Source organism: Amphiprion ocellaris, chromosome 20, assembly GCF_022539595.1.
Source record: "Amphiprion ocellaris isolate individual 3 ecotype Okinawa chromosome 20, ASM2253959v1, whole genome shotgun sequence".
NCBI lineage: Eukaryota > Metazoa > Chordata > Actinopteri > Pomacentridae > Amphiprion > Amphiprion ocellaris.
Window position 1 is genome coordinate 3,887,474 of NC_072785.1, and position 22,927 is coordinate 3,910,400.

Consider the following 22,927-nt stretch of genomic DNA (forward strand, 5'->3'; position numbering starts at 1 on the left):
ATTCTTTAACACGCGCCAACCCATCTACATGAGCTGACACACCATGGTGGGAAATTAGCAGCAGCCAGATACTGGCTTAACATCAAGTGGTTGGTAGATTTAAGGCACTAACTGATCATTTTCTATTGAATGAATCATATTTGGACATATCTGTCAGTGGCTTAAAAAGTTGATTTCACATCCTGGTACATATGTGTTCACACAAACACGCTCACGGCTTGTCATGTCAATTAATTAGTCTAACTTCCCTTCATTCTTTCAGAGCTCCAACAGATCTGGATGCAGCAGCTTCCATCACAGTGATCTGTCTGGTCTGTGGTCCGCTCATTTTAGCCATTCTCCTGATATGTTTCATGGTATAAAAGTGTTTGTCAATCGATGATTTTTGTTTGTATTCCACAATTTTGCACAAGAGCAAAACAGTTTGCTTCCACTTTCGTGAAGAACATCAGTGAATTGTTTTTCACGGTCTTCAGCAGTCATTTTTGTTGGTAAATGAGAGACATTAGAATTGGACACGTCTTCATCTTCAAACCATAAACAAGGAAGTGAATTTGGTGACGTACATGCATTATGTTTGCGCTGGGGACTGCTATGATTGGTGGAACTCACGGGCCAAAATTGCGGAAAAGTTGTGATTATTGGACCAAATTGCAAGATCGCGCAGAATTCACAGAGATTGGTTGAATTTGTGTTCATTGTTGCGATTGCAACATCGCAAGTTCATGGAGGGACTGATTATTGTGTGGAAATGCTTGATAGCTTTAGAGACACGATGAAAATGTTTTCAGAACTACTCTGCCTGGTTGTGTGGGTGAAGCTGTGGTTGTTAAAACAGTCACTGATCGAACTTTACCTGCACTGATGGTTGACATCCACATTGCATGCTGTCCTGTAGCTACTCTACTCTACTCTACTCTACTCTACTCTACTCTACTCTACTCTACTCTACTCTACTCTACCCTAATGAAAGCCAACTGTGGCACTGCTATCAGATGTAATAAATCTGTTAAGAATATTATGATGTGACTACAGCACTTAGCCAGCCCGTGTGTCACAGTCATAATCATCACAACCAAAGCACAGACATGACTTTAGCTACAGTTACAGCAATAACTTTGCCATCTAATGACTAGAGTCACAATCAGCTGTCTCAACTTTCACAGCTACGTGTTGACACAAAGAGAGCTGGGTGAACTGGCTCCTTTAGTTAATAAACAACAGTACAGAATAGACTCATGACTGAGGCTGACATAGCTGAGGATGTACCAAAAAATGCTGTGGCCACAATGATACTGTATTATAATACAGCTGAGTTTTTCTGCATGAATCAGAGGGAATGCAGTAGTTACTGAGAAGAAACACAAAAGGAGATGAGAAAAAACTCCCACCATGACATTTGTGCTCTGTAGCTGAGCCTTAGGGTTTTGAGAAGCTACAGTGCATGCTATGACTGATGTAAGCCACATGGATGGTGTTTGCCCCATGTGCTCTTTATGTTGCCTTCAAGTGCTCCCTGTGCACTTTTTCACCCTGTCATCATGGCATCCTCATGGCATAAATAATTTTAATGTGTATTTGTTATAAAAGAGCTAGAGTCTGCATCAGTTAGTTGTGGGTCATGTTTTAGAGAACAGTGTCTGTTGGAGAAGACTCAGGCTGCCTACCTGACCACAAAGTCAAGCCACAGGGCGTCTCAGTTCATTTACATTCTCTGCTACCCAAACACATCACTTTGTGAGGGGTTCCCAAAACAGTGGTTCACTCTCCAAAGGAATTTGGAAAAACACTGTTGTCATGGGCACAATATGTCTGTGTGTGACACTGATAATGTTTCACATCATCCATTCATGTCTGCACTGTCTACTGAAACCCTAACTAGTGGTCTGCTTTGAAAAAAGTGTTTGTAAAGAGTTGTGAAAGGTGAGCTGGTTGCACGGGCACTTTGCAAGTAATGTTAGAGCGTTCTGCAGAAGAAGGCTGAGTAAATCCAAGTGCTTCGACAAAGCACATACTCAAATCCAACTGTTTTACGGCACCATGAGAGATGTTGCATGAAAAGGTAGTTCCCCACACCAACTTTTTTTGTGAGCGAATACTTCATCTGGATTTCTCGTTTTTAGAGCTTCGACCTCAGCTTTTGGATTGGTGATAAGATTGTGTTACAGAGAGCGCTGCAGCACAGCACCGTCTATGTGTATGAGACCTGAGGGATTGTAATGGAAACTCACCACAGATGATACTGCCATTCACTGCCTCTTTTGTCTTTTAGTCTGCCTCGTAATTACCCTGGTCACTGAATTCACTATCTGGCGTTTTGATCTTCGATCTCAGCGTGAAATAATATCCTGTTTTTTTTGTCTCATGGAAAACATATCCCTGAATGTTCCTTCACCATCTACTGTGATCATTTGCTGTAGATAGAAATGGCCTCAAACTGCCTGACAGAATATGTTTTAGTCCATTTACTTTACAACTGGTCTTTGCCACTGAGGCATTTCACAAATTCAATGTCAATGGGGTAATTAACTATTTCAAGTATGGGAAAAAAGACAGTGAAAACAGGAGAACAGACATAAATTACTTAGCCATGTGTTAGCCCGGTATTACTGCCACAAGAAAGGCAGTGACCCAGAAAACTCCCTTATGTTGCTTCCTGGCTCTCTGGAGTCACAAGAGTTCATTCTCAGGACTGTGGAAGTGTGTAACACAGCAGTATGTCCTATCTGAAGAGGATTTTCAGCAAAGAAGTCAATGACAAGTTAATCAGTGGAAAAAGCTTGAATTTTGTGAACTAAAAGAATCATGTGAAGACAGTGGATGTGTGTTCTGTAACATCCCCATTTAATACACAAAGTCCTGTTTACTCATCGTGAGGGATTCAGCCTGTTTAAACGCTTGTATGATGTCTCCTGTCCCTTTAGAGGAACACATGAGCTTTTGACACAAAGTCTGCATTACAAAGGCAAAATGTGAGGTTTGAAAGAAGCAGGCTTTCATGCAGCAAGGGTGTCTAATCAAAAACATTGTCGAATTGCATCATTGGAATTGTAGAATCCAGTTTGTTTGGAGCTTGACCTGTACTAATGAGGATATCTTTTACAGAAGTGTAATTCTAAATCACTCTAATATGCCTTTTGTGTGGATTAGACACAAATATCTTGACCCAGGTCAGTCTCTACAGGGTTTCATCCCTTCCACACTCAATAACTCACGACTGCTAACCATAAAACATCACACTTCAAACATCTCTAAACCAGGAAGATTAAGGCATACAGACATACAGTGGTTCTCATGCACTGGTTTCTGAGTGAAGTGCAGCTGGTGCACCAGCCATGACAATAATGAGGCTTAAAGGGCTCCTGTGAGAAGTTTCATTTGCATATTTGATGCTAAGGTGGAATAGATCTAATCCAGGCTAGTGTATCAACTGATATTTATTTATTGCAGACATACACTACCATTCAAAAGTTTGGGGTCACTGACAAATGTCCTTATTTAAGAAAGAAAAGCATTTTTTTCAATGAAGATAACATTAAATGAATGATAAATCCAGTGTAGACATTGCTAATGTGGTAAATGACTATTATAGCTGGAAACAGCTGATTTTTAATGGAATATCTCCATAGGGATACAGAGGAACATTTCCAGCAACCATCACTCCTGTGTTCTAATGCTACATTGTGTTAGCTACTGGTGTTGAAAGGCTCATTGATGATTAGAAAACCCTTGTGCAGTTTGTTAGCACATGGATAAAAGTGGGAGTTTTCATGGAAAACATGGAATTGTCTGGGTGACCCCAAACTTTTGAACAGTAGTGTATCTGTATTATATATGCCGTATGCTGGCTGACAAGAAACTGAACTACTAAAGTAAATTTGAAATGACTCCAGTCCGACAATGAAGGCCACGCATCATACAGATGTTTTTTAACATTTATTTTCTCCCCAGTCAGCCAGCACCATGAAAACTATGAAAATAAAGGACATAGAAACATTTGAGGTATCTCTAATTAGACAGATTCCAAAAGTAAGTCTGTGAGACTAGCTTTCTGTCATTATAGTAAAACCGGCCATACACAGCACTTTAACAAATAGTGCTAACAAACATGAAACAGAACTTAAAAGTCACAATTAGACCGTGAAGAATAGTTCTGCTTTGTAGGCCAAATTGTTTCCTCTCTGGCAATGTTGGCATTTTCCCTCTGCAGCCATACTGCATTACCCACAATCCCACAGGTGTGACCCGGAAACAACATTACATTTTAGAGCAAACATCAGTTTTAAAGGTGTACATTGTCAAAGTTACCTTTCTTGGCATCTTATTTATTGTGCTTTTATTAGTTTTAATGACCACATGAATTCAAATATTTATGAAATAATGACAGAAAATAATAACTAACTTAAAACTAAAAGTCTCAAAAATGACAGTCTTTTGAAGAGTTACAATGTGTGTCTTTGGACTGTAGAATCCACACAGAAAAACCCAGCTGACCAGCAGGTATAAACAGAACCTTGTTGCTGTACAGCGACAGTTCTAACCACTTCTCCACCATGCCGCTTCTTTTTTGACACAATTTCTGAAAGAACAAAAAGCATCCGTGTCAATTTCTTCCTCAGTGTTTTCTCACAATAAATAATTTCAGCTAGAAGTTTGTTATCAGATTTTTTTTTTTTTTTAAACTTCCAAACACTGATACTGCTGTCAGTCTCAAAAAAGGTTCTTGGGTTGGATTATGGTGTAGAGGTTGTTAATATGATCCACTTTGGGCAAAACACAGCATGTTAAACACATAGATGAGCAGGATCAAAAGGAGAGGTTGTTTTTTGTTCTGGTTGAACTCACCTTTCCAAAGCTTAAATTTTAATATTAAATCAGCAATGAATGTCTGCATGTTTCTCTCAGATAAATGCTTTGTTGGAAAAATTGTTAAGGCCTTTTTCTTCAAAGCAGGTTTACAGTAGATGTACATTTTGGTTTACGATATCATCTTTTAATGTCAACATTGGACAGGCAAAGATGTGCAAGCACTGGGATCATATAACATTGGTCAATACAGTCTGTATACACACAGTTTTACATTCCAGAGATATGAACACAGAACTGCACCACAAGAATCAGCTGGTTTTAGATAAATAATATCCAAACATTATATCAAAGACTGCTGATTTGAGAGAACTTGTATATCTGATCTTTTCCATACTTAACAAGTTGGTGATCTCTTATAACCAAGTCTTAAATGAGGAGACATCTTCGTTTTTCCAGAGGGATAAAATGTTCCTTTTTGCAATGACCACAGACGAGGAAGAATCTGGGTTACCAATTTAATCACAATGTGATGAATAACCTCCTTAAACAGTGTTAGTTTTTGACAGACTGGTCAATATTTGTGCAACATTTCTGTCACTGAAATAGGAAATGCTCTTTTAAGATGCATTTTTATTTAGATTTTTTTTTTGCACAAATTTGCTTTTGTAATGTTAAATGCAATCTTTTTAATTTTGCCCCACTATGGTTATTGTCTTCTTTCGGGCTCAGTGGATCGATGGACATATGTGTTCACTGTTGCTTATTTTGCCCTTGTTTTCTGTCTTTGTAACAAGAAAACTTATAAATAAAATATGGAGAAAAAAGAAAAAAGACGTGCAGGCACTAGTATAAAGCTGAAGAGGTGGTTGATGTAAACTTAACTGTTTTTAGGTTTCTTTTAGGATTGCGGCAGAGAGTTAAATGAGTAACACCTTTTAAAACAAAACTGTATCTTTACTTTGTATTTTTGTTACATATGTTTCTCGGGGAAAATGTTTAAACATCTGTCCTACACGATCTCCCTTTTCCCCTCTCCTTTAGCTGAGTTGAAGAAGCAGCTAGAGATGCGGAGGAGACAGAGGGCAGCTCACGGTAAGATCAAAACTGTAAGCACATATTTATAGAAGAGTAGCATCATTTTCAACTCTGTCTGCCCACATCAACGACGCAATGAAAGACATCACATGTACAAATAACTCCACATTAGTTGCTTGGAATGACTGAGATTTAGATTTTATACTCTGACGGTTGACTCCTTAATTTCACCTTTTCTTATCATGTTTTTAATATTAAACTCCTCTCAGAATGGGCTGATAAACACTGAAGACATTGTGTTTGCTCTCATACTGTATAGGAATCCGTGGCCACTTCAAAGCTCTCTCTGTAGGCATCCCTGACTGAAGGCTTAGTGACCAAAAACTGGGCGGTGCAACTCCAAAACTCCTTCATTTACTCTATTCTGACTGTTTTGATCAGTGACATAAATGCTTTGATGGGGAAATCTGGTTGTAAAGCAGACAAACGTCTCCCTCCAATTCAGGCGTCAAAGGCTTTTCTTGTTATTTTGAGTCCCGCATCAGAGAATGTTTCACTGCAGCCTGGTTTTTATTATCCAGGGCCAAAAGTTTAGATGCTGTCTTTGGAGGAAGTGCACTCACTAGTTTCTGAACTTAAAAAGCATACACTACCGTTCAAAGGTATGAGGTCACTTAGAAATGTCCTTGTTTCTGAAAGAAAAGCAGTTTTTTTTCACTGAAGACTACATTAGTGTAGACATTGTTAATGTGGTAAATGACTATTCTAGCTGGAAACAGCTGATTTTTAATGGAATATCTCCATAGAGGTACAGAGGAACATTTCCAGCATCCATCACTCCTGTGTTCTAATGCTACATTGTGTTAGCTAATGGTGTTGAAAGGCTAATTGATGATTAGAAAACCCTTGTGCAGTTATGTTAGCACATGGATAAAAGTGGGAGTTTTCATGGAAAACATGGAATTGTCTGGGTGACCCCAAACTTTTGAACTGTAGTATAATAATGACTGTATTTGCCATTTTATATAAAATATGCCCACATTCCTCCCTGTTTTTAAATCCTTTGTCCTTCTCCTGTCTAACTGTGCCATAGGTGTCATGGGGAATCACAAAGACTCTGAGGAGGAGGACGACCCTGTGGAAGAAAACCTGCGCAAACACATTGAGCAAGAAAAGCTGGCGTGAGTTGTAGTGCGTTTTAATGAATTACCATACCAAATGTTTTCCTACTTTCTCCCAAGAGCCTGCTTAGATTGATTGGACACAGCAGATGCTGTGTAACATGGACTAAAGATGAATTTGGTGTTGCTAATATCTCCTGTCAGCTACAAGAGCACCATTGACCATCTTAAAGCACTGAGGACAGAGATGGAACATCTGCAGCTGCTGTTGGAAAGGGCAAAGATCAAGATCCACAAGGACTTCCATCAGTGGTGGAGCCAGGAGGCCTCTAGTTTACAGGTGACTGACCTCACCTTCCCTGCCTATCTATGTGACAACAGCACATAAAGCTTCTGTGATGTAACAGCCTGTCTAGCGTGTCAAAGGTATGTTTCTGACATTAGCCATGCGTCTTCTTTTTTGTTTCAGTATTTATGCATGTTTTTTGTATGTTTTCTGAATACCGGCCTCTTTGGGCATGTTACTGTGTGTGTGTAAGCTGATGTGCACATGTCTCTGACTTTGGAGGCTTTTATGGCACCAGTGTGACCCTTGCAGCCTCTGTTCAACATCATGTTGAATGGGCCCTGGTGGGAAGATATGTAGCAGGCAAATACACAGAAACCCATTTCTATAGAACTCCATGTGACTTAAACAAGAGCCTGGAGGGCAGTTTAGAGGCAAGATAGCAAGAGCATCAATATATAGTCTCAGCAGTTGGTCTTACTGAGAAAAGAAAAAAAAAAGTCCAAGTGGTTTCACAGTAACACAGTGGGGGTAAGATGTGAGTCAGTGTCTATTTCAGTTGGAAATAATAAGTTTGTGCTTAAGGAAGCTTTACAGTATGATGTAAGGCGATGCTTGTAAAAGCTGGGAGAAAAAGATTACTTGGAAATTCTGGTTTAATACTGACTTACGTTCTCTTTTTCCTGGTCTTGATGGCTGTTGTGCTCATTTCCGAAACCAACCACAAAGAAGATGTTCAGCAACAACATCTGACGAACAGACTCCGCTGCCTTCTGCTCTTTGGTTTTGATCCTATGAATGGAGAAGAATATTTCTCTCACATCTGAGCAAGGTCTGGGAATGTCTCACTGAATGACAAATGAGAAGGAAGTCTGACAGACGGGCCTTACATGAGCAGTTTTGGCCCTCAAAGCAGGAAGCAGATCCTTTTTTTTTTAGCCTGTATACTGCACATCCAACGGTTTTATTCACACATTTATTGTTCTGTTTTTGCACAGCACACGTGTAATCACTTCAGCTCTGAATAAGATGTATGACAAGAATATCTGAGGTCCTCTGTTCGGTCCATATAAGAGACATATGGCCTCAGTGTGTTTGCTGATTGTGAGCACATTATGGTGTGTTTTTACTGGGAAGTGTCTATAAATATTTCAGTAATTTCTCTATAATTGTGACTAGGAATCTGAGTCAGGGGCCACAGCCAGATGTCCAGTGGGGTCCCCAAATGGAGCCTTGCAGCCATCCTCACCTGGCACTCCAGGATTTCGGTGAGCTATTTTGTCTGAGAGGTGCCTTTTTTTTGTCTCATTCCATCCGTCCAAGCTGGCAGCAGATGTAAATGCACCCCTATGGAAGTGTGGACATGTCATTACACATAGATTGTGAGTCTCTGCTGAGTTCATTGGTTACATAGAGAACCTAGCCATGCTTCGAGGAGAAACACCTTCTCCTTACTGACTCATTTCTGTTCAGTTCATTAACGTTATTTTTACCCTTTCACCATCTGTGCTTGAATAACTCTTGATTACCGGCCAACAACCTGCAGCTCCTCAGTGACCGTTTCCATGGAACAAGTATCGAATAAATGTTCAAATTTAATGTCACGCGTTTGTTTGCTGCACCATCTGTGGTTCTGTTTGCAAAGTGGCTCATGCCATAATTTTCCATTTATCGATAATACAGGAGGCATATGACATCGTTTACCTGCCACAATCTGCCATGACAGAGACTTTTATGACAGAAATATTTCACCCACTTTCACAGAAAGAATGACCACAGGCCAGACTACAGTAAAAACAAAGTCATACATTTAGTTTACAGAAGTCTTTTTAGTTTTATTTTATTTCTGTTGCCTGCTGCAGTACTGTCTGATGTTAACACAAACATCACTGCATGTTAATTAGCTAATTTCTTTATTTGATAGGGACAGCGCACATAAATGAATGTCTGTTTAGGCAGCAATACATGTAAATATAGCAGATTATACCAACAATGCACAATAGGTCACAATAAAAGCACACTACAAAAAGTCCACGAAGAAGTTAAAGGTCAGTGGTCACCAGACTGGTTGACTTCCAGCTACTATTTAAGGTGACTTTTGAAGGTTGGTATCTTGGAACACTCGCTGATGGAGAGTAGAAGACTGTTCCAGATCTTACTACCTTACTGGCCTTCACAGAAGGAGCATTTTGAAAAAAAAAAGTCTTCACATAATGACAAACCTGGGTGTATTTAGTAAACATAATTACATCAGTTTACTGTCACACTTCAGCCAGTATGGAATGATCATAAAAACTGTTTTATACATCAGTCTATGCTGTATTTAAAATGTCTTAAAAGTCACAAGTTTCACCTGGCAAACTGCAGAAACTGTGTGCAGAAAATGTTGCAATGCAAACTACCTTGTATTGTTGCTCCCTCTAGTGGTTGAGACCAGCGTGAGACCATGTTTATACTGAAGAACTGCTCCATGTGGACTTGATGCTGTTTTGAACCTACAAACACTACCGTTCAAGTCTGGGGACACTCAGAAATGTCCTTATTAAAGAAAGAAAAACAGTTTTTTTCAATGAAGATAACATTAAATGAATGATAAATCCAGTGTAGACATTGTTAATGTGGTAAATGACTATTCTAGCTGGAAACGGCTGATTTTTAATGGAATATCTACATAGGGGTACATGTAAATGTTTGAACAGTAGTGTATGAAGGTCTAGTTCTGTGAGATTATATTATCAGAGTATAACAGACAACATCAGTCCAGTTGTGGCATCCATCTATTGGCTCCTTGTTTGTTTTAGATTTGGTCCTTTACTTGTGACTTTTAAAGCTGATGTTCTGGCTCCAAGTTACATTCCAGATATCTTGACCCTATATGAGTCAGTTCATGGGCGTAAATCCTCGAGTGGGGCCTTCTTGCTGTTCAAAAGTCAAGGCTGAGATCTAAAGGTGACCGAGCTTTTGCCATCAGGACCCTTAGCTTTGAAACGACCTTCCTGAGGAGATCAGGCTCACAAACGTTCTTAAAACCCAAATTTATAGACATAATCTGTGATGCAGTTTCTTTTTTCCCTGCATATAGAGGTGTTCCTTGTTTATTAAGGCTTTATTGCTGTTATCTTATTTGCATTTAGATATGTTTTTGCATTGGATGTCTTCTTTTTTTTCATTTTAACATAATTGTTGTGTTGCCTTCTGGGTATCATCCTTTTGCTTTGTCTGTCAAAACACTGTGTTAACCTTTGAATTTAAAAGTGCTCTCTAAATGCATTATTCTTCATGTAATTCTGTCGTAACTCACACAGTGCTCCTGCTCTGAGCAGTACTATGAGAGGCTCTCCAGCAGGAGACCCAAATCCAGACCGTCCCGGTTCCTCTGGTCAAGAGATCAGGTCAGCAAAGTTCCATCTGATCTTCTGCTTGTCTACTACTGGTTCATACTGTGTGTCATTATATGTCCTGGTCAACATAAAATGAAAAGTGTGACATTTCTGTGAATTTCAGAAGCATCACCCCCAGAAGTGTACCAGCCTGGAATAACATTTCCCTGGATGGAAAAGTGACCGACTGCACTCCTTTGTCTGAGTGGAGGTATGTGAAACACTGGCCTGGCAACTAACGGGGTTCCAGGGAGCATCAAGACTCTTTAATAAATGGATTTAATAAATATAAATAATTCAACACTGTTACGACCCAGCCGCTAGGGTCAACTGGGTTTATCAAAAACAACCAGCTGTCATTGGTCAGGTAAAACAATTTATTGCTCAGTGACAGAAGTAACACAAATACAGGAAAACAGAGCTGGTGGATGTCCCTAAATCCAAGAACCAAATAAACCCACAGGCTAACAGAGTTCTTAAACTAGCTAAACAAAAGCAAAACAACTAAACTCCTTAACCAAACCTAAACACAGTAGCAACACCCACCACAGACATCAGAAACTATTACAATACAAATGAGTGTCAAGTGTGCAGAATTAACTAAATAAAACTGCTGCCTCACAACACACATTTCCAACAAAACATAACACATAACTCACCCTCAGTGGCTACAGGACACACACAAGAGACAGGTAACTTCTCACTAGATTAACCAGCTGCTAACAGAAGCTACAGTCTTCACCAAGACATGTAACTCCTCACTAACAGAAGCTTTATTCCGATCACCCACCTGGAACACATACAGAACACAACAACTCAAGAGGCACCAGGATAAACTGGTCACGTTAAATCCCAGCCGCCTCCACTGAGAGTTTGGTTGTGGATTTATCTCCAGGTGTGATGATGGCTGCGGCCGGTTGGATGAAGGTGGAGGGAACTGGGTGGTGGTCCAATCAGACGGGTCAGGAGGCGGGTAGAACAAAGACTGGAGTTTTCAGCTCCGGACTCATCAGCTGAGATGACTGGTTCTGGAGAGGCTCTCAAACCAGCCAAGCCTACACAGAACATCTCCCCATACAAAGACCCAAAAAATCCACCACCGAAGCAAGACGGCACACAATCACCTAAGACCCTGACAAACACTTCTGAAGATTAACAGTGGTCTTGGAAGAAGTATTTTGTAAACATCCTCATAGGAAAACGCTGTGGTTGATACTGAACCTGAGAAATCAGTCTTTTCTGTTCAATAAGATCAGGTCTGTGAGGCGTTGGAGGATTTATTACCTCTGAACATGGCACCAAAAACTTAAAACAGACTAACTGGGCACTAGACTGGGTACTATAGCCCCAGTTTAGGGGTCATCTGCTCAACCTGTTCAACTACCCAGGTACCTCATCTGTGTTTACCTCATTTTTAAAGGCATGTAGAAATGCACACAGTACAGTAGCCTATTCCATATGTTTGCTCTAGCTCTTAAATCTATACATACAGTCTGGACCTGCAGAGTTTATAGCTGTGAAGTGTTTTCTCTCCACTTATGAACACAGCCATAAATTTTTATACCTTTGTGAAGTAATGTCTACAAACTCTGTTAACAAATCAAAGACTCTGGGTCTCACTTGAACACCGCTGCTGAAACTAGCTTTTTCCAGCCACAGTAAAACACTCAGTGTATTACATGTTTGCTTTTGTTCCTCTCCTACAGCCACTAGTACAGACACTATATTGTTTCATACAGATGCTCTATCATGTGAAAGGCTGTTACCTATTAGAGTTTTTAGTGTATTTGCTTGAAACTTTGGGGACATTTCACAGCAGTGGTGCTCACAGTGGTACCTCCCCAACATCCTGACACAAACACTAAACAGCTGCAGGTGCTTTTCTATCATATCTGTGTCTCAGTTCATGCTCAGGTTTTCATGCTACAGTAACTGTTTCTCCATTTCAGGGCCATTGCCACCTCCACAATCTCATCCTCCTCTTTTCCACTGACTGGAGACCAGCAAACTGATGCTGACATTCTGGCTTTCATCAGGGCCAGGCAAAATCTCTTTAGCAGGGCAGGTAAGACACACACAGAGCAAGAAATACACTGATCAGCACCACCTCTCTAATACTGTGCAGGACCTCCTCATGCTGTTTTGGCAGCAGAGATGCAAGGTGTAATGTTTAACTGTAATCCTGAATGCATATGAGCCAGATCCTTCCAAGCATTTACATTAAAGCTAAGGAACTAAGCTTCAACCTTACATAAAATTAGTCATTTGAAGATGCAACGTGTATTTGTCACCATTTTCTGACATTTATCAACTAAATGAAGACTTGATATTCAAACTGTTCAGCAAAAAGTGATTGTTCATTGCAGTCCAATATAAAATCCTGAAACCAACTTAATGTACTCAGTGATGAATTGGTTAGCAGTTACACAAATCAATGAGAACTATAAAAGCACCTGCCTTATGTCGGTCCTCTCATGCTGCCTAAACACCTCGGACTCATCGGGACAAGAACACTTGAGCAGACTGGGACCTGGTAGCTAGCGGTCGACACTTTGGGCTCTTTGCTGTGTTTCTTGAGCCATTCCGGTGTAATTTTCGTGGTGTGGCAGGATACACTGTCCTGCTGAGGGAGACCACTGGACTTGGGGAAGCCATGTGCTTGGTCTACAACATAGTTTATGTGAATGGGACATGTCAAAGTAAACTTTATTCCCAGCAGGACGTTAGATCAGGGGTGTCAAACATGCTGTCTGCGGGCCAAAACTGGCCCTCCAGAGGATCTAATCCGGCCCACAGGACGACTTTGTAAAGAGTTAAAATTTCAGAGAAGACATTAACTGCAGATTCTAAATTAGTAAAACAATAAATTTAAATTGTTTTGATCATAAAGTAAAATACTAGATTGTTCATTGTTCTTTTGTCATTTTGTTTCTCATTTTTGTCTCATTTGTGTTGTTTGTCTATTTTTTTGTCGTTCTTTTGTCATTTTTTGTCGTTTTTGTCGTTTGTCCATTTTTTTGTTGCTTTGTAGCTTTATTGTCAAATTTTTTCTCTTTTTTGTTTTTTTCGTGTCATTTGTCTCATTTTTTGTCATTTTGTTTCTCACTTTTGTCTTTTTTTTTGCCTGACTTGTCGTTTGTCTCATGTTTTTGTCGTTTTGTTTCTCGTTTTTGTCATGTTGTGTTTCCTTTTTGTCTTGCTTGTGTTTTTTGCCCTTTTTTGTCATTTTGTGTTTCGCTTTATTCGTTGTTTTGTGCATCATTTTTGTTGTTTTGTGGGGGTTTTTTTGTCCTGCTTGTGTTGTTTATTTTATTGGCATTTTGTTTCTCTCTTTTGTCATTTCTTGTCTCGTTTGTGTCATTTGTCTAATTTTTTTGTTTTTGAAATTTGTCATTTGTCGTTTTTTGTTGCTTTGTAACTTTTTTGTCTAATTTTTTTGTCTCTTTTTTTGTTTTGCTTTATGCCGTTTGTCTCATTTTTGTCATTTTGTGTCTCACTTTTGTAATATTTTGTCTTGTTTTTGTTGTTTTTTTTTCTTTTTTTGTCTGACTTTTGTTGCTTAGCTCAGATGCAGTTCCAGATAGCTGTGACTAAATGTTGTGTTCCTTTGTAGACACTCTGTAATCTGGAAGTTGTGATGTGTAAATGATAAACTGAGGCATAATATTGTTGAAATTGAACACTCCTGAGCAGTTTTTGTGGTGTGTCGGGGTGCATTGTCCTGCTGAGGGTGACAGCTGGCATGGAGGACTACTGTTGCTATGGGGGGGTTGCTGACCTGCAGGGTTTAGGTGGATGGTTCATGTCAAACATCCACAGGAGTGTCAGGACTCAAGGTTTCCCAGCAGAACGCTGCATTAAAACAAGATGATGGATGTTTTTCACTTCACCTGTCAGTGGTCAGAATGCTGTGAATGATCGGTGTCCCGTGCATTCAACACTGCCCTCTGGTGTTGTGATGACACATAGCACCAGAGGAGGGATAAAGGTTTTACTTTTTAAAGATGTACTCCTGTTCAAAAGCTATGTGCCAGATATCTGATATGAGATGATTTTCAGAAAATGATTCCAGTGGAGAGAAAGTGTCAGATAGTAGTAATTCCTGCGTGGTTTTTCTCTCTCAACCACACACACTTTCTGTCTTTTCTTCTTTCTTCCTCCTTTGACCTTTCTTTAGCTGCTTCCTTTGGCAGACAGTAAAGTGGACTCGGCTGTCCGGTGGTTTGCCACTAGATCTCCAGCGCAGCTGAGGTCATGTGAACAGACAGAGTGATGGTCAAATCTGCAGACACCAGAGAGAAAATAGTCCAGCTGAAGTACACCTTCTTCCTTTCTTTCTTTCTTTCTTTCTTTCTTTCTTGGCACTATGAAGCTGGATAGTGAGTGTGTTTAACAGGAAAGCCTCCTCCCTGGTTGTTTGCTAACTCCTGTACGGTGCTCTCCGTCCCACCTAAACAGCTGTTAAATCCATGATGAATGCTGGGAACTAATAGAAACCTGGCACAAATAAGTGGACAACATCATTTCAAAGTGCAGGCTGTTATTGTATTTAAAATCATAGATTATATTATTTTCAAGGGTTGTTACTAAATATAAAGTTCTTTGAGGAAACGTGCCTTCACTTGTATATGTTCTTTCTTGTTTTCTACATACTGGATGACCAATCAGCTTTGTGCTTCCATGTGTTTCAGGCCCTCCTTAACAGTGATCCTCAGTTCTGAGGAAGCTTCTAACATGTGACTGCTTGTTCAACCTCCATACCTGCCAGGTGAAAGAATGATCCAAATGTGCATTAGATTTGTGCCAGAAGGACTCCATACATGCAGTGCTGTTCTCTCTCTCTGTGTCTCACACACACACACACACACACTCACACACACACACACACGCACACACACACACACACACACACACACACACACACACACACACCACACATGCACATGCACACGCACACACACACACACACACACACACACACCGCACACCGCACATGCACACACTTATTGACTTCCTGGAGAGGATGCCAGTGATATTACGGGCATCATTGTAAATCACAGCCAGCGCCGGCCATTTGATCTGAACAAATGTTTTCTCAAGATATCAGAGGAAGGAGCGTGCAACCAGAAACCAGTCGGCTCCAGTACGTGTTTCAATGTAATAAATCAGAACTTTGGAAACGGTCAGCAAATGCATTTGATGTTTTAATCTGGATTCACTTCATTCTGACATATAAAATGTTGTAAATGTGTCATATTTTGTTTGTACAGGAGTATTCTTTTATTATTATTATCATTATTAAATTTACACTAAATATCAAACCAAAAATAAACTAACTGTGAGATGCTTTAACACACGTTATTACTGTGTTTTGTTCTTATAGCTAAAGTTATTTCTTAGTTTCTTCACATAGTGTCCATTCTGTCTACAGCTGGTGCACAACATCTGTTTCCTTTTGTCATTAATAGGGTCAATCTATAATTGAGGGACTTTTGAAGTCCATGGGATATATCTTAAATACATTTTTAATAAAAGTGACAAAAAGAATGTTTTTTATGTTTATTATGATCATGTCTGTACAAATTCCATAATTATTTATTATGGCAACAATCACTTATTAATAAAAAATGACTGAATATCACTAAAATGTCAACTAAATAACCGTCCCAATTTAATACCAACCACCTCCTAATGAGCTAAACAATAATAAAAATGAGCTGATTCAGAAATAGTTTGATTGTTTTCTTTTTATTAAGTTGAGATAATCATGACAGATATTTCTTTTTTGGCAATATATCAAATTTTATATGGAAAATAACAAATTGTATCTGTGTCTGAGAAATCACTTTCCACTAAGTTCCCCATTACAAAAACACCTCTCCAGGAAGTGTGTTAATTCCAGATCACATGACCTGCTCCACATGATGTCATTTCCTCCTGAAGAAAAGACTGGCCAGACTCCAAGGCTTTCTGAGTTAATTAATATAAAGTAGTGTGTGAGTCAAGTGTCAACACGTTTACTACTCAATTGTACATATAATATTTAGAATAATCTTTCTCTAAAAATGCCATGTGGTGTTTGGTTATAGGCAGCCATGTTGATTTTAGGACTGAAAACAGCAAAAATGTCAACTATGATACAAAAAGTCACGCAATTATATATTAACCCAATAACGATTTCCTTTCTCAAATCTCTTTCTTCACAGCTACTTTCTTGTATCTGTGCTATGGCTGTTACTGTGTTTTGTTTTCCAGTAGAATTCAACTGGAAAATTACCAAGCAAAATGGACTTCTTTCTTTCTTTCTTTCTTTCTTTCTTTCTTTCTTTCTTGGTCTCTGTCATGCCATGAAGGCCATTAGGACGAGTCAAAGCCCTGGTTGCATCAGTAGTAAAAATACTGGTATTACAGTCCATTAGCAGTCAAATGTAGTCCGCATTAGTGGGAAACCACACCTGGAACATTTCTGAAAGCTGTGATGATGACTTGACTGTATCTCTCTGCTCTCCTGAAATATTTGTATATATTATATAAACCAAATCAGTTATTTTACGGCAGATTTACAAATGATCATATGATTCTAACATCTCCATCTGAGCTCACTGCTTGTGAACATCACATGGAGGTGGAGATTCTCCCAGCATGCACTGGGCCAGACAAGGGAAGCCCCTCTGGAGGCCTGCAGTCTGTGCAGAGCTTCTTTTCTATACTGTATTTCATCATCAGATACTGCAACAAACGTGATTATTGTGGTGAATAGCCATTTATGAATGCAGTCACTGTTGGTAAGATTTTATTTGATAGTTCTGCGTATAAAACATCAGTCGCACTAAGGTACATGAAGTTGGTTAATAACAATGAACTGGACAATTCAAACGAGGCTTGTAATGTAGCATTTTAATCCTCTGTCATCTTTGTGTGAGACTCACAGGTATGAGCAACACTTAGTCCCTGACAATGAGTGCATCCATCAGCTACATGTCCACCCAATCACAGACATCCTGTCGACCTGTTTGCATGTCTTTGCATTGATTTGTTTGACAGATGACAAGCAGCTGCACACTTTGCATCCAGGCTGAGTTGCCTTGGAGAAAGATCCTTCTTTGAGCAAGTCATCATCAGTGACGTCTCATCATTCTAAACAGCAGCGCACTTCATTCATTCTATTATATTTGTGCACCTTCTCAGAATCAAACGTTTCATATTTAAACCTATAACCTTTTAAAGCAGTTTTGACTCATTTTAAGCAATGTTATTCTAAAAATGTCAACGTTAAAATGATGTAACTGTGAAAGAGGTTGCTTCTAACAAGAGATTCCTGTTGGATATTTGTCTACAGAGAATTATCACCTTCATCTGCAGCTCTGGTCAGCTTTACTGAACTTTAGGAAGCATGTTTAAGCTCACTCATTCACTTTCTGGTTGACAGCTGCACTCTTTTGATTCACTCTTATCACTCTCGCCATTGTGGCTCCAGCAGGATTTGCTTGATTAAAGTTCCACCAAATAAAAGACAGACACAGTTAGCGACTAGCTGGTGAGCATAGTGAAGCATTTAGCAGCTAAGGAGACACGTATGTTCCTCAGGAGTTGATAGAAACTTCGTCTCACACCAGACCTGGCCTCAATGCTGTGTTAATGCTGGAGAATAGTGTGACTGCACCTCATTCTCATTCTGCTGTCAGAGGAAAAAAACACTGGATTGTTCATATTTGTTCAAGTCATACTGGGTGATGCTGAACCCAGGACAGTTGTTACGAAAATGATTGTATTTTATGATTAAATGTTCTTATTGATTGTAATACTATATAACTGTGTGGTGTGTAACTCATGAAACTGTGCTCAGTAATTTTCTATGAAACGCTGTAAAGAGGAACCAGGGCCTAACTGGCAGCCAACTCGAGATAACACATACCAAGATGTGAAAGTCATGCTTGTGTGCCTGTAGAAAAGCTGTGCTGTTTCTCGCCTTTATCAGTCACTTGCTCAGACTGTGTTTTGTGCATATTGATTCCTTTCGCAAGTAAAACTTTGACTTGAGAGACAACTCTGAGCGTTAATTTGGAGAAGTCAGGACTAACACTGTAACTAGACTTTCCAAAAATGTTATATTTATAGTGTTTCCCTTGTGATTAATATTAACTACAACTGTAGTTACCTGTCTCTTACAAATTCTTCTTTTAAAATCTATGAACTGTAAGCTGTAGACATGTAACATAAATCCCAATGTGTCTTTATTGAAATCGACAGTATTTTTTGAAAAACAGTACACTATTGCTCAAACTTGGCAAAACTTCTAGAATTACTCCGCCACATAATTAATTTTGTGACAATCGGCGTCTGTCTGTCTGTCTGTCTGTTAGCAACATTACTCAAAAACAGACCAACAGATTTGGATGAAATTTTCAGAGAAGGTCAGAAATGACACAAGGCCCAAGTGATTAGATTTTGGCAGTGATGCAGCTTATAGTCTGGATTGGTTAAAGATTTCTGTATCATTGTGAGATAGCGGCATAGTGTCACTGTAACCATGACTATGCTATGCTATGCTGTCAGCTGCCTGCATCAATTCCCACCAACCACTACATAATTCCTACATCATTCGGTATCCCTACATCCCGCCGTGTCTTCTGATGACACAGGACCGCTTGATGTCCTTTTTAACTGTATTTCAGACATTAAATCCTGGATGGCAGACAACTTTCTTCAACTCAACAGGACAAAACTCAGGTTTTAATTATTGGTACAGGGGAACAGAGAGAGAAACTGGCTAGCAAACCACAAGCCTTTTCTTTTAGCCCATGCCAAAAAGCCAAAAATCTTGGTGTAATATTTGACATAGAATTGAATTTTGAGGCTCATATAAAGGATGTCACAAGAAAGGCATTTTATCATTTAAAGAACATTGCCAGAGTACGTCATGTCTCTCTCAGGCCAATGCAGAGACACTCATTCATGCTTTTATTACTTGCAGGATTGATTACTGCAATGCTCTTCTTTCTGGTCTCTCTAGAAAGAATATATTCCAACTACAATTACTTCAAAACTCAGCTGCTCCAATGCTATCAAAGACCAGAAAGAGAGCCCACATTACACCGATTTTAAAGTCTCTGCATTGGCTCCCTGTGCCTTTTAGAATTGATTTTAAAATTATTTTATTGGTTTATAACGCTCTTAATGGTCTTGCTCCTCTGTATTTATATAACTTGCTTTTACCATATCAACGCAGTAGAGCCCTCAGGTCTTCCGGAAGTGGCCTTTTAACAGAACCCAAAGTACAAACCAAAACATATGGTGAAGCATCTTTTTATTACTATGCCCTGCGATTATGGACTAGCCTGCCTGAAGGTCTGAGGGTGACTCGTAATATTAATAATTTTAAAAGCAAACTTAAGATCTACCTTTTTAGTCTGGCTTTAAACTGAATTTTCAATTTCATCTATTTTAGGTATTTTTATTTATGTTATTGTTTTTAATTAGTTCAGTTTTATTTGTTTTTGTTTTAAACGTAACTAATGATTGTGAGTTTGGATTGTGAGTTTGTGAGTTTTATCTTTGAGTCTAAAGCACTTTGTGCTACATTTTCTTGTATGAAAAGTGCTATAGAAATAAAGCTATTATTACATAATGTATGCATGCATAACACACACCTGTGCTCAGCACAAGGACATTTTTATTTATTCATTCAGTTTTTGGGTAAATCTATATTAAATAGCCAGATTCTATGTTGCCGTGATTTCTGAATTCACACATTGAGGAATGAGCAGCCTTGGCGGAGTACTGAATGCTCTGAGTGCTTTTCTTGTTTATTTCAGTGTCTGAAAAATTCAGTCATAAATGTTTGAACTGGAAATTGATTCTGATGGCTGTAACAAATGTGATGTCAGTTTGTTAACATCTATCAAATCTTGTTATTTTGAAACTGAATGTATTGAGCGAGGAGCAGGTCTGACTGAGGACTCCAGACCATGCATGGTGACATGTTAATGGCTGGTCAAACTTCAGGTAACCCTGCCTAAAAACATGTCCTGCTTCATTGTCTGTTTTCCTCTAAATGGAATCACAATTTACAAAATGAACATCACACTGTATTCCAAGAGTCTTAAAGGTATGTTTTCTAATCATTTTCTAATTTTCTGCGATGGTAAGCATCTTCTCTGGCGCTTGGGTTCGGTGCCAGAAGCCTTAGAAGGCGCAGAACGTTTGATCGACGTCGTGGGGCTTGAAATAAATTGAAAATTTAATAAAAATTTCACAAAAACACCACAGAGCAACACTATGCGCAGCGATCAGAGGGCTGTGTGAAATAGACAAGATGGTGAATGCTGCTATAGACGGAGACAGAGGAAACAGATGCTACGGTCGATTTATTATTCTTTTAATATGTTTTGATTATTTTTTCTTCTATTTTTTATGTCGTTCTCAATTTTTTAGGCTACAAAATGCTTATTTTACCACAAAATAATTAAAATAATAAATCCACAAAAATACCTACATAACCTAAAATCTCATGATATACCAGAAAATCCACAATATAAAATAATAATAATAATACATTTTATATAAAGCACCTTTCAAAGAACTCAAGGACACTTTTCAGAGGAATAAAAATCAACAACAATAATTCAAAACTATACAATAAAAAAATCAATAACAAGAATAAAACAAAGAACAACAAAGAGGTGTGACACAGTGAGGTTAGGGTTTGAGGGAGTATGCAGCCCTGAACAGGTGAGTTTTGATTTTGGATTTGAAAATTGGGAGGGTGTCACAGTTCCTGATATCCGGGGGAAGTGAGTTCCAGAGCTGAGGAGCAGAGCCTGTCAACACTCCATTCACCTCATCTTCCCCCTGGTTCAGCCCTGAACTCCGTCCACTAAAGGCAACAGGGCGTCAACTTGAACATCTCTATAAAAAAACCTTGTGAAAAAGGCACGGCAGCATCTGTACTTTTTAAGGGCACTGAGGAAGGTCAACCTGTCCCAGGAGCTGCTGTTGTCCTTCTACAGATGTTCCATAGAAAGCATCCTCACCCACAACATCTTAGTGTGGTGCAGGAGCAGCTCTCAGGCTGACAGGAAGGCTCTGGAAAGAGTCAGGAAGTCAGGACAGAGCATCATAGGAGCACAGCTGTCCTCTCTGTCAGACATCTAGAACACCAGAAGCATCACGTCTGACAGTTCACACTCGGGACACAACCTGTTCTCACTGCTGCCCTCAGGAAAGAAGTACAGATCCATTCAAGCCGGCACTTCCAGATTCACCACCACGTTTTACCTGAGTGCAATACGGGAAGTGAACTTGTCAACAGTGCAATTTATCTCTGCCATTTGTTGTCATGCTTGTTCTTCTGTCTTATCGGCTCTTTTTGTATATATAGTTATACTTTTGTCTATTTGGTCTTATTTGTAGTTTGCGCCATAAGAGTTGTCTTCGGTTTTGTTGTACATTGTGTGTGTATAATGACAATTAAAAGCATTCTGTTCTATTCTATTCTATTCTATTCTATTCTATTCTATTCTATGTGACCGTTACAGATTGTCAGTGTTGACCGTGTTGTTACTCTAGTTCTCCACACTGAACCGTAGTTGAAGGTTTTTTTTCAAACAGACAAGCATTTTCTTTGAGATTCCAATTTACCAGGTCAGAAATGCAGATTTCTATGTTGACTGTTGCTGTAGTTGTTGCCATCTGCTCCACGGTTGATGCTTTTCTTTTATCCTTTGGCATGTTTAACATGCTAGCTGTATAAACACTGAAGCCATGAAACTCCATTAGGTTCTCTCTGAAGGCTTCTTTCAACACTTTGCTTTATGGCTCACAGTCAAGCAGTGCTCTCTGCACCTCTCCAGAATGTCATCTCCTTCCTCTCCATCTGACTAGAAACAGGCTTGGCTCCTGAATGTGGAGGAAAGCATGTGATAATTGTTCTAGCAGATCTCTGTGGGTCAGAAAAATGGACTTTTCAGAATGATGAGATGTCCATACTGGATGAAATAAAATGGATGTCCTCTGACATGGCTCAGATTGTGGCACACTTAGTGTTTTTCCTGCTATTTCTGCCTCTTTCGGCATCTAATATTTTGTGGTTAAACAACAGTATATTTCCACAGGTTTCCAATTAAAAGAATAAACCAGCACCACAATGCAGATCCTTCTGCACACTCTGGCATCAGCACTCAAACAAGCAGCAGTCGGGTAAAACATTAACTTTTGTTCTGCTGACAAGATGCTGCCACTGCTTCCTTATTAGTGGAAACAGTCGAAAGTGTATGTGTGTCCAGATGTCCTGCTAA

The 22,927-nt window shown here is 39.3% G+C and overlaps 1 protein-coding gene across 1 annotated transcript in view; it reads left to right on the forward strand.

Annotated features, from left to right (window-relative positions):
- Positions 1 to 15,983, forward strand: part of kif6 (kinesin family member 6) — a 76,431-nt gene extending 60,448 nt beyond the window's left edge. The window contains exons 16-23 of the mRNA XM_055005545.1: positions 5,851 to 5,901; positions 6,938 to 7,025; positions 7,170 to 7,305; positions 8,431 to 8,519; positions 10,557 to 10,643; positions 10,756 to 10,842; positions 12,581 to 12,696; positions 15,323 to 15,983. Coding sequence (XP_054861520.1) covers positions 5,851 to 5,901; positions 6,938 to 7,025; positions 7,170 to 7,305; positions 8,431 to 8,519; positions 10,557 to 10,643; positions 10,756 to 10,842; positions 12,581 to 12,696; positions 15,323 to 15,333 — 665 coding nt within the window. The 3' untranslated portion in view covers positions 15,334 to 15,983. The remainder of the gene's footprint in view (positions 1 to 5,850; positions 5,902 to 6,937; positions 7,026 to 7,169; positions 7,306 to 8,430; positions 8,520 to 10,556; positions 10,644 to 10,755; positions 10,843 to 12,580; positions 12,697 to 15,322) is intronic.
- Positions 15,984 to 22,927: the final 6,944 nt, after the last annotated feature.